This window comes from Echinops telfairi, unplaced genomic scaffold (assembly GCF_000313985.2).
Source record: "Echinops telfairi isolate 266 unplaced genomic scaffold, ASM31398v2 ScPeMD7_7420;HRSCAF=8458, whole genome shotgun sequence".
Taxonomy (NCBI): domain Eukaryota; kingdom Metazoa; phylum Chordata; class Mammalia; order Afrosoricida; family Tenrecidae; genus Echinops; species Echinops telfairi.
In genome coordinates, this window is record NW_022111320.1 from 17,939,708 (window position 1) to 17,959,378 (window position 19,671).

General features: G+C 47.9%; 1 protein-coding gene across 1 annotated transcript in view; it reads right to left on the reverse strand.

The window, feature by feature from the left end:
* Positions 1-19,671, reverse strand: part of TNIK (TRAF2 and NCK interacting kinase) — a 445,063-nt gene that overhangs the window by 71,185 nt on the left and 354,207 nt on the right. The window contains exons 13-16 of the mRNA XM_045297671.1: positions 12,538-12,648; positions 11,637-11,723; positions 10,315-10,503; positions 2,762-2,926 (exon numbers count right to left, since the gene is read on the reverse strand). Of these exons, the coding sequence (XP_045153606.1) occupies positions 2,762-2,926; positions 10,315-10,503; positions 11,637-11,723; positions 12,538-12,648 (552 nt within the window). The remainder of the gene's footprint in view (positions 1-2,761; positions 2,927-10,314; positions 10,504-11,636; positions 11,724-12,537; positions 12,649-19,671) is intronic.

Sequence of the window (19,671 nt, forward strand, 5' to 3'; positions counted from 1 at the left end):
GGTGTTCCATAAATCCTAACTAGACAACCAGCTAGCACGGTTTCTAAATTGAATTGCTAATTTAACAAAGGTTCATTTAGTATCTGCCAAATAGAAGGGACCTGGAAGATCCTCCTCTGGTCAGAAATATCAGGGTTAGGATGTTATTAATTATAGTTCTGAGAAAATCCTACCGCATCTACAGCCCCGTGGAATGTTAGCTTGAACGGAATGGTAACCCATACATATCATTAACTATGTTAAATGTTAGTATTGAGTCAATGCACATTAAAAAGACCTGGAACACAAACTCTCTTTAAAAGGGAAACGGTGGTTAAGATGAGGATCCTAATTAAGTTACAATGGGGCATCTACCTTTTCTTTTTCCTAGGGTCTCACATCCTTCCCTACGTTCTCTTTTTGCAGTGCTTGACTACTCTCTAGGAGCACTGGTGGCATCATGGGCTCCATGTTGGGCCACTAACCGCAGGGTCAGCAGTACAAAACTACCAGCTACCCCTCAGGAGAAAGATGAGGCTTTCTACTCCCATAAAGATTTGCCATCTCAGGAACCCACAGGGGCACTGCTACCCTGCCCTCTAAGGTTGCTATGGTCGGAATAGACCCCAGGTCAATGAGTTTTTTATTCTTTCAATTACTCTCTAAAGTCAAAGTGAGGCAATTTAAAGACATAGCCTGGATGCTTAAAGAATGTCCCTCCGGCTGGTGAGCTTGAACTCCTGACCTTGGGCTGAGCAGCCCAACAGGTAACCCCAATGCCATTAGGGCTCCTCATGTTTGTGCAGTGGCACTTAAACCATAAAAGTTACCAATAAATGGCTGGAAGAATGTATATCAAATGATTAAAAGCAGTTTTCAATAATCTATTTGAAGTCAGGATCATTTCTGCCTTATGATTGTGTATCTTCTGTATCTTTTATGGTGAACACAAATTGTTCATAATACAAGTTATTAAAATCTAGCAAGATTATTTCAACGAAATGTGTGCAGAATTTGAGTCTTGGAAAGACATGTACAGAAACATCTAGAAATAAGATCACCTATAATTCTGTCTCATATTCAGTTATGCAACTATACATTTAAAAAGTTAGAATGATGGTCTCCTCCAACACTTGGAGGGAAAAAAAGAGAGCGATGTCCTCCCAAAAATGTGTCCCATTGAAGGTCAGGCATGAAAGATTTACAAACAAATCAAAACAACCAAGGGGAAGAGATGCTAAGTCGACTGATGCTGCAAAGGCTTGGAACTCAAAGCTTGGATCTCAGTGATTAATGTGAATGGGAACACTTGCTATTGTCATCCCTCTTTTTAACTCCAGCTGAACCAGCATTGCATTTTCGGAGGTGACCTCAACATGTTTTGTGGAGGTCTGAAAACACGGTGGAACTCTGGAAGACATTTAAAGGCAGTCACACCACCCTCATTTCACATGGAATTCCACCCTTGATTTGGCTTTGTATTTCATTTTAGAAGCCCTGTAGCACTTCCAGAAGCTTCTTAGTAATATTTTCCATTCCAAATGAAAACAAAACAAACAAACAAACAGCACAGTGGCTCTCACGTTCTAACATGCACCAGAAGCACTTGGGGATTGGTTAGGCCACAGACGGCTGAGTCCCATCTCAGAGGGTCTCATCGATAGGGCTGGGGGGGCCTGGTCATCTGCATGTCTATCAAGTCCCTGGGTGATGCTGACACTGCTGGCCCAACAATCACACTGTAGGACCACTGGCTTAGGAAACAGATTGAGTTCAATGTTTCTGCAAAGCACGACTATAAAATCTAAGAGTTAACACCTAATGGATTCACCCATCGCCAGTCGAGTTGATCCTGACTCACAGCGATCCTAAAGGACAGGGTGGAATTGCCCCTGTGAGTTCCCCACACCGTAACGCATTATGGGAGTAGAAAGCCTCATTTTTTCTTCTGAGAGAGGCTGATGGTTTCAAACTGCTGACCCTGTAGCTAGTAGCCCAATGCTTACCCCACTACACCACTAGGGCTCCTCCCACCATAACTGGGTACATGTGAATTTTAGTTTTAGTCGTTAAAAAAAGTTGTTTGTTTCCACTTTGTAAAAACTCCTTTGGGCTCCAGAGAGGCCAACAGGTCACTGGCCCTTGGCAAAGATGGTGTCATAGTCCTCAGCCCTCCCCACCCCTTGGTTCACACAGCACCCCTCCAGCTAGCAAGGGAGTGCTTAGCCGCCGCACGACCAGGCCTCCTTGTGAACACAGTGGGGTCTTTCCAAAAGCAGGCGGCGGGTAGGGACCTCCTCCCCAGTCACACATCTGCATATTTGTAGTTGACCCTAGACTAACTTGGGTTTGAACTGCCTGGGTCCACTAGAGGTGGGTTTGCTTCTCCCGGTGCTGTGGCAGGCAGCTCACGTGGAGTGAGCACCCACTTACCACGCAGCGTGGTGGTATTCATCTCTGCCCGAGCGTCTCCCCACTTGGAGGGATGGAAGGGTGAGGGGAGATGCACTGCTCGTGGGGAGATGATTGGCACCACACAGCGTCGTGAACGATGCCCCCAACGCTTGCACTCCTTGCAATTGCAACGGGAAGAGAAAACTCCGTGTAGCGGTGGGCTCACGCGCTCCAGCCCTGTGCTGTCCAAGGGTCAACTGGGCATGCTAATTTACGACTGGCGTGGGATTGGCCTCATTCTAAATACATGTTGCGATTTCCTGGCTTTTTAATAGCTTTTACTCTCCATCCAATGGCAATGCCCGACAGGATGAAGGGGAGAACGTACCTGGGGATCCACGGGTCTGAGCATAGGAGGTGTCCGTGCAGGCTGAACCCCACTAATGCTGAAGGACTCTGATCTAGGAGGCAGGTTGGGGTCAGATATCCGGTTGGCAACCTTGTGAGGCATGGCAGGTGAACTCTGCCGGTTGAGCCTCGAACGTTCTTCGACCTAGGAGCAACGAAGAGTGTACCCCAGTGAAGAGAAGTTGATTCGTGTCCAGCACAGACTGCCTATCGTCCCCTGCACAGCCATTTTCGTCCCCGTATGAGCAATTCCTTTTAAGAAGCCTCCCCCCCCCAAGTCTTCTTTCTGTTTCACACCTATAATTTGAAAAAAAAAAAGTTCCTGCCAGAGCCAACCCTAACACTAACAACCCGATAGGACAATGGTCCCACTATCACCTGTCTCTCAGATGTTAGTCATTTCAGACAGCTGAGAATTTAGGGTCAGCATGAGGGTTTTAACTTTCATGGACTGGGATATTGTCTTGCGGATTGGTTCCAAAGCCAATGGGGTCAGTGAGGGAGACAGACTGCACTGGACAGAAGCAGGAGGCTGTGGTAGGCATTGAACTTGCTTAGGGAACACACGTCCAAGATGGTTTGGGGTTGGTGTGCTCCCTGACTCACGGGATAGGGAGGGGAAGAGCAACTGAGGAGGCGGCTTGCTTGATGCACTAACCCTCCCTTTCTCCCCCTGCCCCCTGACAGGCAGGTGGGCATTGCTGGCAGCCTCTTAATGAGTGTGGCCCGTCTTAGACCGCGCTTCCTGTATCATTTTCTCGTTGTCTCTCTAGGCCTCTTTCCCTCCACTTGTCTCTCCCTCCTCCGGAAACACACTGCACCTCCTCACTCTTGCCATCTCCAATGCAGACTCTGCTGTCTCGCTCTCCCCTTTCTGCTTTCCTACATGGAGCGCAGCTCCTTCCCTTCTCCCCTCCCCTCCGCCCTTTCATCTCCTGTCAGTTCCCTTCTATTCCACAGGCCCTCTGAGCCCCACACTGATAGGCAGTGCTGACCCTGGGACAGGTCCGACTTAGCCCGGGACCAGGCTGACAGTGGCACACAGTCACAGAAAGGGAGATGAACATCAACAGGGTGACCACCGGGCAGCGTGATGGGAGGTCCCCCACAACGGCCAGAGGCCAGAGGACGATTCTTCCTGGCCCATCTTGTCCTGTCCTCTGTTCCTGTCAGGGCCACCTGGACTGTTTACTTTCCAACTCTCCCAGGACAGTGCAGGCTGCCTGCACCTAGCTGACCCTGCCACTGGGTTCTCTGCTGCTGACACAGCTTCTGAGCTTTGCAGGGGCCAGCAGGGAGCCCACAAGTCCATGTTCCGTATTCACGGCTCTCTGGTCGTTACTTATTTACTTTTCACTACCTAGTTCATTTGAAATAAAAGTTCCAAAGAACATTGTGTTCTGCTCTTTTGCCCCATTTTGAATCTTTCTCAGACTCAGGGACAGCATAAGTCTGTCTCTTAAATTGTCATATTATCCTTAACATTCTGCCTCACAACAGAGGACAATTTGAGCAGCCCCCCCACCCCACCCCCACCCACCCCCCGTGGCTGTGCAGGGGACATACATCTCGTTGTTTATACAGGTGACTTTGGTTCTAAAATTCTGCACCCCGGAAGCTTATTCCAGACCAAATAAGATGAGCTGCAAAAAGCCAGGAATATAAACCAGAACATGTATACTTGAGTGTGTATGCACGCAAAGTATTGCACCAGCAATAATTATTTAACTATTGCATTGAGCAAAAGAAGAAAGGTAGCCGAGAGAGAAGACCACAGAGTACGAGGAATCCCCCAAAGTCAGCAAAAGATAAACTGAGGCCAAGGCATGCACGGTATCACTTTTCCAAATGCCAGACTCTTTGGGAAGAAGGGAAGTTTTTCTCGGCCACCAGAATGGGTCAAATATTAGCCATTTCCCTATGTCCTGGGAAGACTGCTCACAGAGAAATAACCTACACAAACGCCCCTTCCTCCCCACTCACGAACTGAACATCTGTTACCCAAACCACCACTGTCTGAGCTTAGGAACATGAGACCCAGAGACTTTCTCAGATACGTGCTTGACTTGTTATTCGAAAATCAAGAACCAGACAGATTCAGGCAGTGAGGAATGTTTACAGTTATTAGTGTGAACTGTAAATTATACAGGGGGAAGTCAACAAATAGCTTACGTGCTCATTGGATGCTGTGACCCTGTGCTCGCTGGTCACATGAATAACTTAGTCATAAAGCCCTTTGGCAACACTACTCGGGCATGCCCCTGCTTTGGGGCATCCTAAGGGTAAGGGATGCTGTCATTCATCTGGCATGTTTAAAAGTCAAGCTTGCCTCAAGATGCAGGGCCTGGACTAAGCTTCCAAGCTCCATGTCTGGGCAAAGATGCCAGGGGAAAGTACAGATCCCTCCATGAATGGTGTCTATCACTTAAAAACAATGAAGTAAACCCTTCGTAAGATGGGGAGTGAACGAGGCAGATCTGCCACTGGGAAGAGGTGGCCGCAGATGATAGGAGGTGGCTGTGATCTGGCCATGTGAAATCTAAACCACAGACAATAGACACACACCTCTCACTCCATGTGGACCCTGACGGCCTGGAGATCCAAGGCCACATGTGCTGAAAAGTAGACACGGCGTCCCTGAATTACGAAAGGCTTCCATTCCAATAACTCCATCTTCAGTTGGCTCTGACTAAAGCAGAATCTCTTTGTTTGGTTTTCGATTATCAACTTTCGTGATCGGCATCTTTAAAAATTATTGTTTTTGAATGTCTGCAGGTGAACATCTGAGAGTGACAACATCTGCAAATTACATGCTGCAACACTGCGTGCAGTACATAGTACCAATGATAATATGTATAATAAAACCACACTTGTCCTAAGTGCAGCTGGGCCTAACTGGAATCCACTGTAAATTGGTGATGACCCATATTCCATCTGCATTTGTACAATGCCTGCAGTGATAACAGCACACTCACACACATTACTGCCCATGATTCTCCCACCCGTGAGACAGGAATGAGTGCAGAAGCAGCAGCTAAGGAGACTTGCCCTGTTAGACAGCTAGACAGCATACGAACTTGAACTCAAACACAGACTCGCCCCTGTTAGACAGCGAGACAGCATACGAACTTGAAATCAAACATAGACTTGCCCTGTTAGACAGCGAGATAGCATAAGAACTTGAACTCAACCATTATTTGGACTCCTCTGTCCTGGTTCCCTCTTACCTGATATCTTAAGAGAAATAGGCAGAAGCTAAGGAAGTGGGCTGCCAGCTACTCCTCACGAGAAAGATGGGGCTTTCTAGCGTCATAAAGATCGACAATCTTGAAAACCCACAGGCATAGTTCTGCTCTCTGGTCCTCTAGGGCCACTATGAGTTGAACTAGACTCCATGGCCGTGAGTGAGTTTGACGGAAAGAGGGGAATAGAGGTGTAAACCCTCTGCGATGATAATCTGGGAACTTCACACATAAAGTAAATCCTATAAAGAGGAAAATATATTAGGACAGAAAAGTGGTTGGCTTTTTTTGTTTTTGTTTTTTTAATTGGAACTTCAAGGCCCAATGGGCTGGTGGAAAATGGAGACATCTTGGTCATCACTTGTCAAACACAGCTGAGGCCCAATGAGCCGAGTGCAATCTCGGGCACCACTCATGCAGCTTTCACTGCCGCAGCTGATGCAAGACAAGTGATTCTGCGTGTGTGTGTCCAGTATGGAAGGGGCCCATTCTTGCTACTAGATCGAGACAATCACGTGGAATTTTAAGGATGAGAAGGAAAACAAAGGCATCTCAACCTAGAACGTGATCTAGGACCCCTTTGGGTGCTTTCACCAAACAAATCTGATGCCCACCCTGATCCAGAAGGGGCAGGTCGGTTTAGACCAGGTGTTAGCAGCCCAGCAACTGAGTTCAGACAGAATGCGTAAGGGGAGAGGATCCCTCTCCTCCTTTAACACGGAGATACTAATGTTCTTTTCTGGCTGAAATCTGAAAAGCCAAGCCAATGTGACATTCAAGACAGATAGAATTCTCAGTCAAAGGAGGGAGAAAAGAACTCATTAAGATTTGAAAATGACTGAGTGTTTTCATTTGTTTTTACCGCATCCGACAAATTAATCGGAAAGGTAATGAGAAATGCAATGATCGCTTCTATTTCCAAAGTGAAGAAACAAAAGCACAGAGCATGAAGCATTAGAACAACATGGCACTGCTGATGAATCATTGTTGATCTGAACGAAGAGGGAGAGGTAAGAGGATGCAAAAATACTCAGATAAGGAGAACGCCACGTGGGTGAAAAATAGGTCCAGAGTTGGGTGAGAAGACCAATGCTAGAGGAGATTTCAGAAGAGGCTGAGTTGGGTGACTGGTGGCTGGGCGGTGTTGTCAATGGCAAAAAAAAAAAAAAAGTCCAAGCCCTATATCGCAGGAGTGGTGTGGCCATAGCTACCCACGCAGCCCTGGTGAGGCCAGTTTCAAATGTATATCCCAGCAAATGATACATTTGAAAAAACAAAATCATCCATTTTTTTCTCCCCATTCTATCTCCAAAAAGAGAGCTTAACTGTTTCACCAGTTGATAATAAAGATGCTGATAAAAGTCTTAAATTCTGGTCACATCCAAAGTCTTAGAACACGTGTTACTGTTTGGCTACTTTGAGCCTCATTGACCTTCCCAGTATAAGAAAAGAGGTCTGTAAGTAAGGCTTCAGAAGAAAGTTTACAGATTGCCCATGAGAAGCATGACCATATCAAGCAGATAAAGATCTTCACACTCATTTTCAGTCCCTGCCTTACCAGCTTCAATAAGCAGCAGAGTTTAGAAAATGATGGCTCAAACCAAGGCGACACTCATTTGCTCTCGTTTGTACAGCAGCTGTCCCAATCCCCAATTTAGCACGGTCCCTCATTTTATCATCTTAACATCTCACCTTTCTTCTGAAATATGGACACCCACTCTAAGGCTTGGGAACTGTTTCAGGAATAGACTGGTGGTTAGTCGGAAGAGAGATGATGTTAACCACACCCAGGAGGAGAGGACTAAATAGGAAATCCCCATAGAATGTTCCCATGCATGCCTGGACGTGCAGGAAGCCCAAAGGAAGAGCGGCAGCTGCTAGGATGTCTGGGAAGATGTCACCCACCAGAGGTGGCCCCGACTGATGGTGGCCGGGGAACCTCACATCAGGAGTGCTTGAAGACACCTCGACGTTGTCCGCACGCCCAAGCGCTCTGTGTCTCTTACAGCTAGGAGCTTGGCCAGGAAGCCTACGGGGAAGAGCAGGTCTAGAGAGCTGCCTTGATGCCATCTGAAAGGACTTGCCTCCAGGAACGCTGCTGCTTCGGAAAGGGGGGGGACTGCGAACTAGTTCTGGACCAAGAGGATAGGCTAGGAAGTTGAGTGATGAGGACAAATAGCAACTAGAAAACAAAGACGTCAAAGAGGACAAATTCAAGTCAGAGTGTGCTGGGTGGAGGCTGAAGGAAGGAATTGGAAACTGCCCCAAGCTTTTCTCCCTCTTCTGGTACATTCTTGCACGGGGGAATGGCGGCGGCGGCGGCGAAAGAAGGAATTCTTGGATGCTTTGCAGGGAAGGATGGTCATCTCCAGTGGGGTCTGGTGGTCTCTCTTTCCTAAGCTCATGCTTGGGACTGGGAACCCCGAAGGCCAGGTGGTCAGGCATCAAGGAGAGGTCACTCAGGGATGCAGTGCTTCGTAGAGGGGGTGAGCTGCTTGCGAAGATGTGTGAATTCATGCCCCTCCGGCCCCAGCATCCACGTGAGTCTCTAAGGTCCTTCCTAATTCCAGTTATGGTCAACTGGGGGCTGGTCACCTTGGAGATGTTTGGAGAGGACACACACATGACCTTAGACCCCAACCCTGGCACTGAGCTACATCCTTGGGAGCACGGTCTCTTTGAAGATCTCACGAAGGTCCTTGAGGCTTCTTGGGGCTTCAGTTGTTCTTCAGAATCAAGCCTGACAGGATAGGTTGGTCCACTGCTGTTCTGTGGGTGATGCGCAAACAGGAGTCTTGATCGGGAATCACTAATCCCTGCAGGTACTACTGGGCTTGGCTTAGCAAAGACGCGTTTTCCAGCTTTCTGGGCACCTGCCAAGGTCACGTGCTTTGGGTCTGGCTTAGAAAGGAGGTTAGTGGTGGATGGTGGTGGCGCCTCTCTGCCAGCCAGGAAGCATGGGAGCTGCTGTTTAGCAGCACAGTGATTCTGCTTAGCTGGAAGAACAGGTGGATTATTAAGGGGTCGGTGCAGTACCTGGGAGTAGGATCACAGAATCGAATTATTGATCTGAGAGAAAGAGGCAGCAGTTAGACAAGGCAACTATGGATCATTTACACGCTAGGGAAAAAAGTGATTAAAACAACTCTCCCCTTTGATACAAAAGTGTTTCTCTACAGATCAACTTTGCTCTTTTAAGTTTTCAAGAAAAGTTTTAAAAATCACTTTTGGTAAAAACACGACATCGCCATTATAAATGACTTACACAAGGTACAAAAAGTTTACAAATTCTATCTCTTTAGGACATCATTTCAAGCATTTCCTATATACGTGAGAACGAACAGAAAAGTGAAAGAGATGAAAATGTTTTTGCTTTAATTGGACCCGGTGATACCAATTTGGTTCCGGTAATGCTGTAGCCTAGATAAGTTTTGATGAATACCTAAGAATGTAAAACCCCAAACCCAAAGTGACTGGCTGAGCTCATGAAACGAAAGCAAATCACCATAAATGAAGGCCCCCAGGAGTGCTGACAGACGTGGAAAACAGAATGCTAACTGCCATGGCTAACTAGGATGGCCGGGGTCGGGGGTTGGGGTGTGGTTGCTGCTCTCGGTTAGAATTATTACTTTGCTACTTTGCTTTACCTGTTTGCCTATCACACCTCCCTACCCACGGCCCTCCTATCCAAACAATTTTAAATGAGATGTTTAAAGAGCTAAATACAGAGCCAGGTTCCCCCCAAATCCTTCTTTGTTTGGGAAGCTGAGCAAATGAAGGGCCGTTACTTGAGAAGAATTTGCAAAGGAAATATTAAGGACCTCTGATCAGAAGTGATCCCTAAAACCACCAAGCCTGAGGTCAACCGTGTGCCAGTCTTTTGCAATGACACCAACAAGAAGCAACAGGCCCCCCAGTATGGGCTGGTCCTCACGCTACCTAGAATTCCAGAGTTCTCAATCCTATTTTTCCATAGAATGACCCCCACCAAAATCATGATGCCACAAATGTAGTGGGTCTCCCACAAAGTAAATGATGATGCTATTTCTGGTGGCTGCCTTAAAAAATCTACTGTATTCCCAAGAACCACAGAGGGCACAAGGTATATGATTTTTCTCTACAGCCATCATTATTTCTATAGACAGTAGTTCGGTTTCTTTGAAAGTAAAGCCTGTGTCTTATAATCCATTGTCTTCCGATGTAGCAGCACTAGTGTATCTGACTGTGTCTGTGGGAGGAACTCAAGGCCAGAGGCCTGCCCGGCACGGCTTGGCAGTCCTTTCTTCCTTACCTCCTTGGCCCAAGCTGGCTTCTCACTAGGACTCATGCCTTCTTTGTAGTGATACAGCGGCTTCTTCTCCACTGGCCTCTGTTCCTGCCGCTGATGCTGAAGGGACACCAAGTAGTCCCTTTCTTGCTTGAGCTGCCGTTGCAGTCTTTCGGCTTGCCTCTGTTCTTCCAATTGTTTGCGCTTATATTCCTGAGCAGATCAGGAAAGAGGTGGAAAGGAGAGGCCAAATCACCACATAGGAACCACTGACCAGAAGCAGGTAAGTGTGTCATGGAGGCCAAAGGGATGATATATAACGAAAGTCCTAAATAGGAGGGGCCATCCAAAAGGGGGCGGGGAAAACATGGAATGAAAAGGTCATGGGAATTTCCCACAGACTCGCCAACCCCTGGTCTTTAATAGAACTACAGGATGGGGCCAGGGGTGAGCCGTGGATGTAAGCTAAACCTTCCGGTGGGGTATCAGCACAAAGGTGTGGGCATTTAGTGAGGACACGATTGCTTTCATTTAAATCCCCGCTGAGGGCCGCCACTTTCAGGGCCTAGTCCCCCCAAAAAAGGCAATCCTAAGGGTATTTGGTGGGTCGGTACTTGAGCCCAATAAGGAGCCCTCTGTTACCTGGTTTAGTCATCAAACCACCAACACATGTATAATGAGTTATAAACCCAAATAAAGGTTGAAAGGTATTGGCTAAGTCACCTTTTGTTTTATAAGACTTGGGCCCCACAAAAGCCATTCACAGCCTATGCACAGGCTTAAAAAAAATCATCAGAAGGCCACTGCAGAAAAGTCCAATTTAAAATACATCTACACATACACAAAGGAGTCCATTTGTAGAGCAGGGCAATCATAATAAGAAAGTGCTTCCAGGGGAAGCTGCATGAGCAAGAGACACAAAATGTTCCCATCGCAAGGGGAAAACGAATAGTCTGCAAATGAAATATGACTGTCAAGCAGAGCGGGTTTTTATGGAAGAGGGGCCTTTTGTTGTGATTGTGTTCCAGCATGTTGTAAATGGCCTTACAAATCCCTCTGCCATAAACACAGTGGGCCTTGCGAACAGCCTGAACTTATAATAGGGCTGGATTCCTGTTAATGCTTCCGAGATGGATGGAGTTAATAAAGAATGCATAATGAGTCTAGGAAATGCACTGCGCATTGGTAAATTAGGTCAGGGAATGTATTCTGTTTCTGTGGGATTCGGGAGGTAGAGGGGACTTGGAGGACGCCCTCTTTGGAAAGGGGGCCACTGACAGACAGACAGACCGATAGGAACAGCATGAATACAGAGCAGGTGAGCTGGCGCTTGGCTTTCCCATTACCAGAAGTAGAGCTTGTTCATGCAGTAGCTGCTGCTGCAAGATTTCTAACTGCCTCTGCTCCTCCTCTAACTGTCGCCTGATGTACTCCTGGAGCGGTGGCAGCAGCGAGTTGAGAGGGACGCAGAGAGAAAGAGAAAGAGGAGAGAAAAAGAACCGGTAATTCCAAGGGGACAAGAGCTGCCAAGTAAGGTGTAGAAGGAAGAAGGGAAATAAATACCCAGCCACCTCCTCACCGAAGCAAAAGCATTTCAATGTAGTCAAAAGCACAAGCCTTCTTCCTGGACAGCTGCTCAGAGCACCACTGCTTCCACTAGATTTTCATAAGCCGGACTGTATTTGACAGCTTTTCATTCCAGGTCCTGCTCTTTATGGGCTGCCTGGCATTAACAGTGCCATACATTTCAGAGGCTCCTGTGCAGCCAGCAGGGATAAGACACTTGTTGAGTGCCATCACGGGCCGGCTTTGTGACGGAGCCCTCCTGCAGACTTCCTCTGTGCCCTGAGCATCTGATTCTAACAGGGAGCCAAGAGAGGGGTCTACATCAATGACTCAAGTCATGGAGACCAGAGATTGCACGAGGAGTAAAGACCTTCTGAAGCAATGAAAAAGTAGGACTTGGGGAGGTTTCGTGTTCGAGACTGCCTTCAAAGCAGACCCTCGGGGGTAGGAGAACCACAAGGTCAAGGAACTCTGGCCTGGGTAGGGAGCGAGTGGAGTGAATGGGTCTTGCTTGCCAAGGTTGTGCTTTTGACTGCTTGAACAGTTGAGAACAGTTGTTTGCAGAACAATACAAACCCACTTAAACCGAGCAGTGCTCGGAGAAAGTGACCCTCCACCCAGCTACACCTGGCGAGAGAGTCCATCCGAGCCACGGGTGAGGTCTTGGTGTACCTGCTGTACCTGCTCGTGCTCCGCGCGCCTCCGCTCCTCCTCCCGGCGTATCTGCTCCTCAAAGTGCCGGCGTTGTTCCCTCTCCTGCTGCTTCCGCAGCTCCTTCTCTCTCCTTTGTTGCTAGGGGACAACAGGAGGGAAATGAGAGGACAAGCCTGAGGGGAATAGGCTCTGGGAGTGGGGTTGTGGGGAAACCAGTCCGGAGAATTGCAGAACAAAGACATGGACTCCAGAAGAGAGATTCTGAATGCTCTACGTCTCGTCCTCTTTTCCCTCTACTGGGGCACCCATTGGCAGGAGGGTGGTGACGGAGAACACCCCGCGGTTGGCTGTGGACAGAGACGTTCCAGGTTTATACAAGGACCCACAAGTTTCCGTTAAGCATGTCTGTCATGTTTCCAATTAGCTGATGGGAGTTTTCAAGCTGGGTCGCAAGCTCTAATGTAGACTAGGTACCTTATTAACTTTCATCAGGTGGTTTATGGCATTATGTGGGTTTTCAAAGCATCATCATCGTGTTACTGACATTCATTTCCTCGAACGCTGTGGCAGTTACATAGACTGGTGTCAGCTTGAGGGTATTAGAGTGAAGGGGTGGAGTTTAGCCTGTCAATCAGGTCACAGCTTGAGGATCTCATTTGGAAGTGCCACCAAGATAAATGGCTCTCTGGAGGCAGGCTACTCTCTTTCTCTCTCTGCTTCGCTGGAGGAGCCTCAGCTGAGATGCTTGCACCAGCATTGAATCCGCAAGACTTTCCACCCACCAGTATCTCTGAAGACTCCTGTGATCTTCCTGCATTGGGCATCATTACATATGCTGTGTGAGTCTGAAGAGGAATTTATGGACCAGTATCAGGCATATGGGCTAATATCAGACTTACAGACCTGATCTGGACTGGGTGGGGTGTTTTCTCAGTATACAATTGCTCTTTGATATAAAGCTCTCTCTTACACATATATGAGTGTCTCTGGATTTGTTTCTCTGGTCCACCTGGACTTACACAAGCCGTGTAAGGCAAACCTCCAGAGATAGAGAAAGTGAAAACAGATGATTGGTGACTGAGGCCACAATAGCGTTTACCGACTCCCATCCAGCCGACTACTCTTTTGCACCTGGATGTCCCTCTGCATTTTCTGGCAAATTCACTTTGCAGTGTCGACTTCTAGTTCCCACTCAATTGACACCCTTATATCCAGGAGCCATCATCACCACCGTTACCTTTGACATCATGGCCATTTCACCATCACTCAACAGTTACCTGGCCCTGGATAGTGTGGTCAACACCCTCCCTGCTTCAACGTACTAACTCTTCACAAAAATCTTCCCAGATAAATATTACTGCGATTCTGACTTCATACAAGAAAGCTGAAGCAAAAAAAAAAAAAAAAAGAAAGCTGAAGCACAGCATGATTACATAATTGTTCAAGGTCAGAGGCCCAGCAAGTGGTAGAGCTTGATTTAAAAACCAGGCAGTGTGACTGCGTCGTCTGAATGCAATCATTATGGAAGATGAAGAGGCAGCCGAAGTGACGGGAAGATCATCAGTTTCCCAGCTGTCATTATACGCTCAGGAAAGGAGAGTATCTAAGGCATAGGAGTCAGAATGAGGCTAAGCAATTACACAGGTAAACGGCTCTCAACTAGGGGTGGGACTCCCTTCCCTGCAACATTGGTGACGGTGTGAGCCCAGGATTTTTCTGGTTTTCTAGCTAGAGCTTTTTCTAGTTATCTGAAAAACTGGGGGCATGGCAGATGTTTGGCATGAGAGACCAAGGATCTCATGCCAATGGGCAGGACAGTCATGCATTATAAAGCGCTTTCCCATCCAGCATGTCACCAGCACCCCTTTTGTGTCCTTTATGTTAAAGCTTGGGGGGTCATATTCCTCAAATAGGAGGCTCAGAGGGGACAGCCCAGAGGGGTCATCCCTTCCCTTGGAATATTCTCAACCACACTTCAGTATGCGGCTGAGGGAACAGTAGGAACCGGATGATCATGGCCTGTGGCTGCATCACCCTGACCAGCTAGCTCCTGGGGACGACCCAGGAGATGGTTCTCCAGGACAACAGTTCTTTGTCAAGAGCCCGGGCGACATCACCACTGATGTTCAAACCCCAGAGAAGCCCATCACAAGGCCTCTGACACAGCTCTTGTTGTCACCTCCCCACCTGCTGTCTTCCAACTGCCTCGGGGGCTTGAAAGAGAAGCGGAATCTTTTGAGATTCAGAGCCTATCACTTCCAGATCAATAATTATTTGTGCCCCCTAGATGGCAGGCAATGGGGAGCCAGGGAAGGACTTCTTATAGCCCCATATCACGACCAGAGTTGCATTTTCAAATGGTCTTCTCTAGTCGTGGGAAGTGGCAAGACCAGAAGCTCAAGTGCAGTGAGAGGGCATTCTACTGATACAGACATGGCACATCGGGCCTCGAAAGGCAGCCTGCGGGTTCGGGCTCGCTCCTAGTCTCTGCTGAGGATGGAGAGGCAACCGAATGGAAGAAAGGCTCATTACCATTCCCTCCACTCATCCAGCTAGCAGGGCCGGAGCAGACATCCACGTGGAAGCAGGAATGAGTCCTTGGCAAATAGGCAGAGTTCGGTGACTGCGGACTGTCTGCGTGGGCCCACAGATGGGTGGTGGGAGAGGGGGAGGGGCTTGAGGCTTCCCGGGGAAGGGAGCTGGCAGATGGTGCAAACGACAAAGAAAAGCAAGTTTGGGGATGGGAGAGAGGAGCGTGCTGGGTTCCTGGGATGCGTTAAGTTCCACACATGTCATTTGTTTTGCAGAATAATCATACAGGAATTATGAGCAGAAAACATCCGCATAGGAACCGAGTGAATAATTTGGACGACAGACTCAAAACAGAGATATTTCTAACACTCAACCCAAGTGAGTCAGTGCCAGCCAGAGAATAAAATAATTATGTGTACACATCGGGCTCCTGGCAGGAAATAGCCCTAATTTAGCTAACTTTTCTTTTCTTTCTTTCTTTTTTTTAAAACTCTAACCATTCATCTCTTTCTTGAGGGGGAAAAAATAACCCCAAACAAGTCTTTTGAAGGTATAGCTGATTTTTAGGTGGACGATTTGTACATTCCCAATCCCTTAGCCAGGAATCAATACTGTTGTATAATTACATGCCACTCAGCCTCCCTGTGTACAGTACTGACTGCAGCCCAGGAGGAGCTGGGCTTCGCAAGTCCTCTGCAGCTTCAGAGAAAGACACTGGAAAGTGATTCATAATTAATAATGATCTCACCCGATCAGCTGCCGCCGGAGCACGGAGGCATCTGTCAGGGCTTCGGCTCCTGCGGTGAGGCTGGAAAAATAAATCGCCCCCCCAACCTTCCGAGCGCACCCCGCCAATTTCCAGCTGCCGGGCCTCGATGGGAAGGCCTTCCCTGGAAAAATGTTTGCTCTTTCCTCCTGTGCGCAGCTGCGTGAGCGGACAGGGCGGAATCTGTCAAAGGCAGTCCCAGGCTTGAGCCTCAGGGAGGCACCTGGACCAGGCGCTGAGGGTTCTTGCTCTAGAGGCGGCCGCTGAGAGCGGGACCAGGGCTTCATGACTGGTCACCTGCCCTTCCCTCGGGGCCTGGCACTGGGTAGGCAGGGAGAAGCGCTGGAGGAAATGAACCAAGAAAGGACCTTGGGGCAAAATAAGACAACCCAGCATCGTCTTAAATGACAATGGGCACAGTCTCCCTCCTCTCAATACTGAACAGCTTACATCACACTGTACCCGAGGACTCCCTGGGTGGTACACAGAATTAAGCATGGGGCTGCCAAAGGGAAGGCTGAAAGTTCAAGCCGACCCAGAGACGCCTCCGCAGAAGGACCTAGAGAGCAGCCCGAGGCCTCTGGAGCCCACCTCTCCTCTGACACGCATGCGCGGGGTTACCCGGAGTCAGCTTCAAACCGACGGCAACAGACACTGGATGTTAACAGTTACTAGACTGTCTTGGCTACTCTGAAATCTCCTTTGAAGGTTTTTGGTGGGCAGGGTCTCTGATCCGCTGCAGTTTTCATTCTCCACTGTATATCCCCGGTGCGCACATTCTCCAGTGTGTGTCTCACACTGCCCCCCAGCACCGTCAATATCTGTTGTGTCCAACACTGCAAGTTGGATGGGAAGAGAAGGGAAGACAGCCTTGTATAGCTTAGGCCTTTGACATCCTCCTGTGTCCTATCACACCTTCGGAAAGTAGTCCCTGACAACTCAAGTCAGACTCCCCGCCACGAGTCGATTCCAGCTCATAGCAACCTACAGCACAGAGTAGAACTGACCCTGTGGGTTTCCAGAACGTTAGATCTTTAGGGGAGTAGAAAGCCGCATCTTTCTCCAGCTGAGAGGCTGGTGGTTTTGAACCGCTGACGTGGCAGTTAGCAGCCCAAGGAGTAACCCACTCTACCACCAGGACAATATTAGCTTCTACATCTGGCATTGGCTTGCTAGTGATTTGCCATCTTAAAGAATGGCAAGAAATAAAGTAAGGGAGTAAGCATACAATCAGCTGGAAGGTGTGGAGGAGGGGATCATAAACAGTCTTGTAAATTTTACTCAAATCATGCCCTAATGGTAATAGGGGTCCTGTCAAAAAAAGGCTTAAACCAAGAACTCAGACTCCCGGCAGATGCTTCCGCTGTACCTGCGCACACATTTCCATCCAGACCTTCTTGGAGGTGTGGCCAATCAGGGCTGCTGCTTAAAAGTAGGCAGACAGAGAACCATGATCGATTCCTAATTCTCTCCCCCTCACTAGTGGAGGATTGAGAATACCTCCTCTGAATGTTCTCCAGGCTAACGTCACCATTGTCTTCCTCTGTGGGGTGCATTTCTGGGGCCTTCGTCCCCTCTTTAGTCTTCTGCTGATGTGTTTAACAAGCATGAAATGTTTTGGGAAAATTTGTAAATTGTGGTAAATATATATATATATACACACATATATATAAATATATAAATCTTTGCCAACTTTTATATGTATATTCAACAACAATGCCTATTTTCATCATGTGACACTACCATTGTCACTACATTTCCAAATGATCCCACCACCATTAACACAGGTTCCATGTCCCCTAAGCAATGGTCCACCAAGGGCCTCACCCTTGGTCACCGCTCTGAAGCTGTGCTTGCCACACGCCTGCCTCTTTCAGAGAGGTGGGATCATAATAGTATTTGTCCCTTTGTGGTGGGTTTATTTCACTCAGCATGTTTTCAAGGCTCATCCAGGATATAGAACGTACCAAGGTTTTCTATAGCTCAGTAGTAGCCCAATGCCTGGATATGCCACATTTTGTCTATCCATTCATCCATCGATGGGCATTTTGGTTATTGTTGGTTTTGTGTGTGTGTGTGTGTGAAAGTTCTGTTCCTTCCCAGGGGTTTTGCCACCTCTTGGCAAGAGCTATGCAGTTGTACATTCATGCACGTGAGCTGGTTAATTGTAACGGCAAAAAGTTAATCCAGAAAAAAGAGAAGATGATACACGCTATACAGTTGCCTATGCAGGATTTCTGCTCTTGGGATTCTTGCCAGAAAATATGGCCTCACGCTTCCATAGCTGCTGCTTATTAAGGGCCCAGTTGTCAGAACTGACTCCCATCTGAAGGGCTCTCGAGTTCATCATTCCTTGGGCTCCTTAATTGTTCCTCATGGACTGCATGGACTAAGCAGAGTTGTGCATCTGCACCAGGGGCTCCGGCTGCTGTAGACACAGTTCTGATGAGCCAGGCTTTCCTGCTAGGCCATACACTTGTGCTCCGCAATGCTCTGAGAAGAACTGAGTAATGCTAACGACTGTGCTTATGGCAAAGGTATTGCCCCAGACATTACTCCTAGTACTACTCAACTTCTGCTTGATGAGTGCACAGGTCTGGGTCATCTTTAAAGAGCTTGTGGTAGTTACAGAATCTGTTGTCAATTTGAGACTTAAGAGTGAAGGGGTGGAGTTTAGCCTGTCAATCAGGTCACAGATTGATGACCTCACTTGGTGACACTAAGGAGATAAATAGCTCGTTGGAAGTGGAACACATGCTCACTCCCTGTGAGCCATTCCTATTGAGAAGACTCGTGGAACTATGCTAGAGCCTTGGCGCTAAAGGAGCCATGTGGCAACCCCTGCCAGTGCTGAGATGCTTCCACTGCCACTAGATCCACAAGACTTTCCACCCAGTGGCCTGTGATCTTCCTGCATTTGCCATCATTGCATGTGTGAGTCTGAAGAGGAATTTACCGATTGGTATCAGACTTATGGGATAATATCAGACTTATGAAGTTGATCTGGACTGGGCTGGGATGTTTTCTCAATATTCAATTGCTCTTGTAAGCTCTTTCTTATACACATATGAGTGTCTATGAGTTTGTCTCTCTAGTCCACCCGGACTAACACAGAGCTCACCCGAGGAAATGGTTTACTCTTGTCACACAGAGAATGTGGATCTCGAACCATTAGTATTTGTCTCTTTGCTCAGTCACCAGGGCTCTCGGCGCCAGACCTGCAGCCTGCTTCTGGTTCCTTGCATGGGCTCCATGCTGTTTAAGGGTTTGCTGAGCTGACTTGATCCCTGGAATCATCTTGCTTTTTCTCTCATCCGGCATTTTGCCTTCTACTCCTTTCTTTTTGGATGATGTGTTATTCTTTTGCAAACCACCTCATGTCCTCTTTCAGGAATGACATCAAGAATAAACAAGCACACATGTGGGAAAGCACCCCTACTGTTTTGCACGCCCAAGTCGCCTTTGGAAGAATCCAGATGAGAAGCTGCAGGTGTGTCGTTCGGTTCTTGGTTTAAACCACCTCTTTTTGGGTCACCTAGGCATGTGGGCAAAGTTGTTTTTGCAGAAGTGGAAGTGAATTTGCTCTCACCAAGCTGTGTACCCTGGCGGGACAGCTGGTAGGAGTAAGCTGAGGTAGCACAGGGACCGGGCTGGGGTCTAAAGGGAAACCTAGCCCAACTACCTTTCGGATCTAAAAGGTGTTACCGAGTATGGGGCAAATGCAAACGAGTACAGTGAGCCCAGCACTCTCAGCATGTGGGATCCGTTAGTAAAGGCTACACCATTGTAACCTGCATGGTATTTTTATCTGAAAACATCCTTTGCCGCGTTCTAATGAGAGTCTTACAAAAGTCCTGTGACGA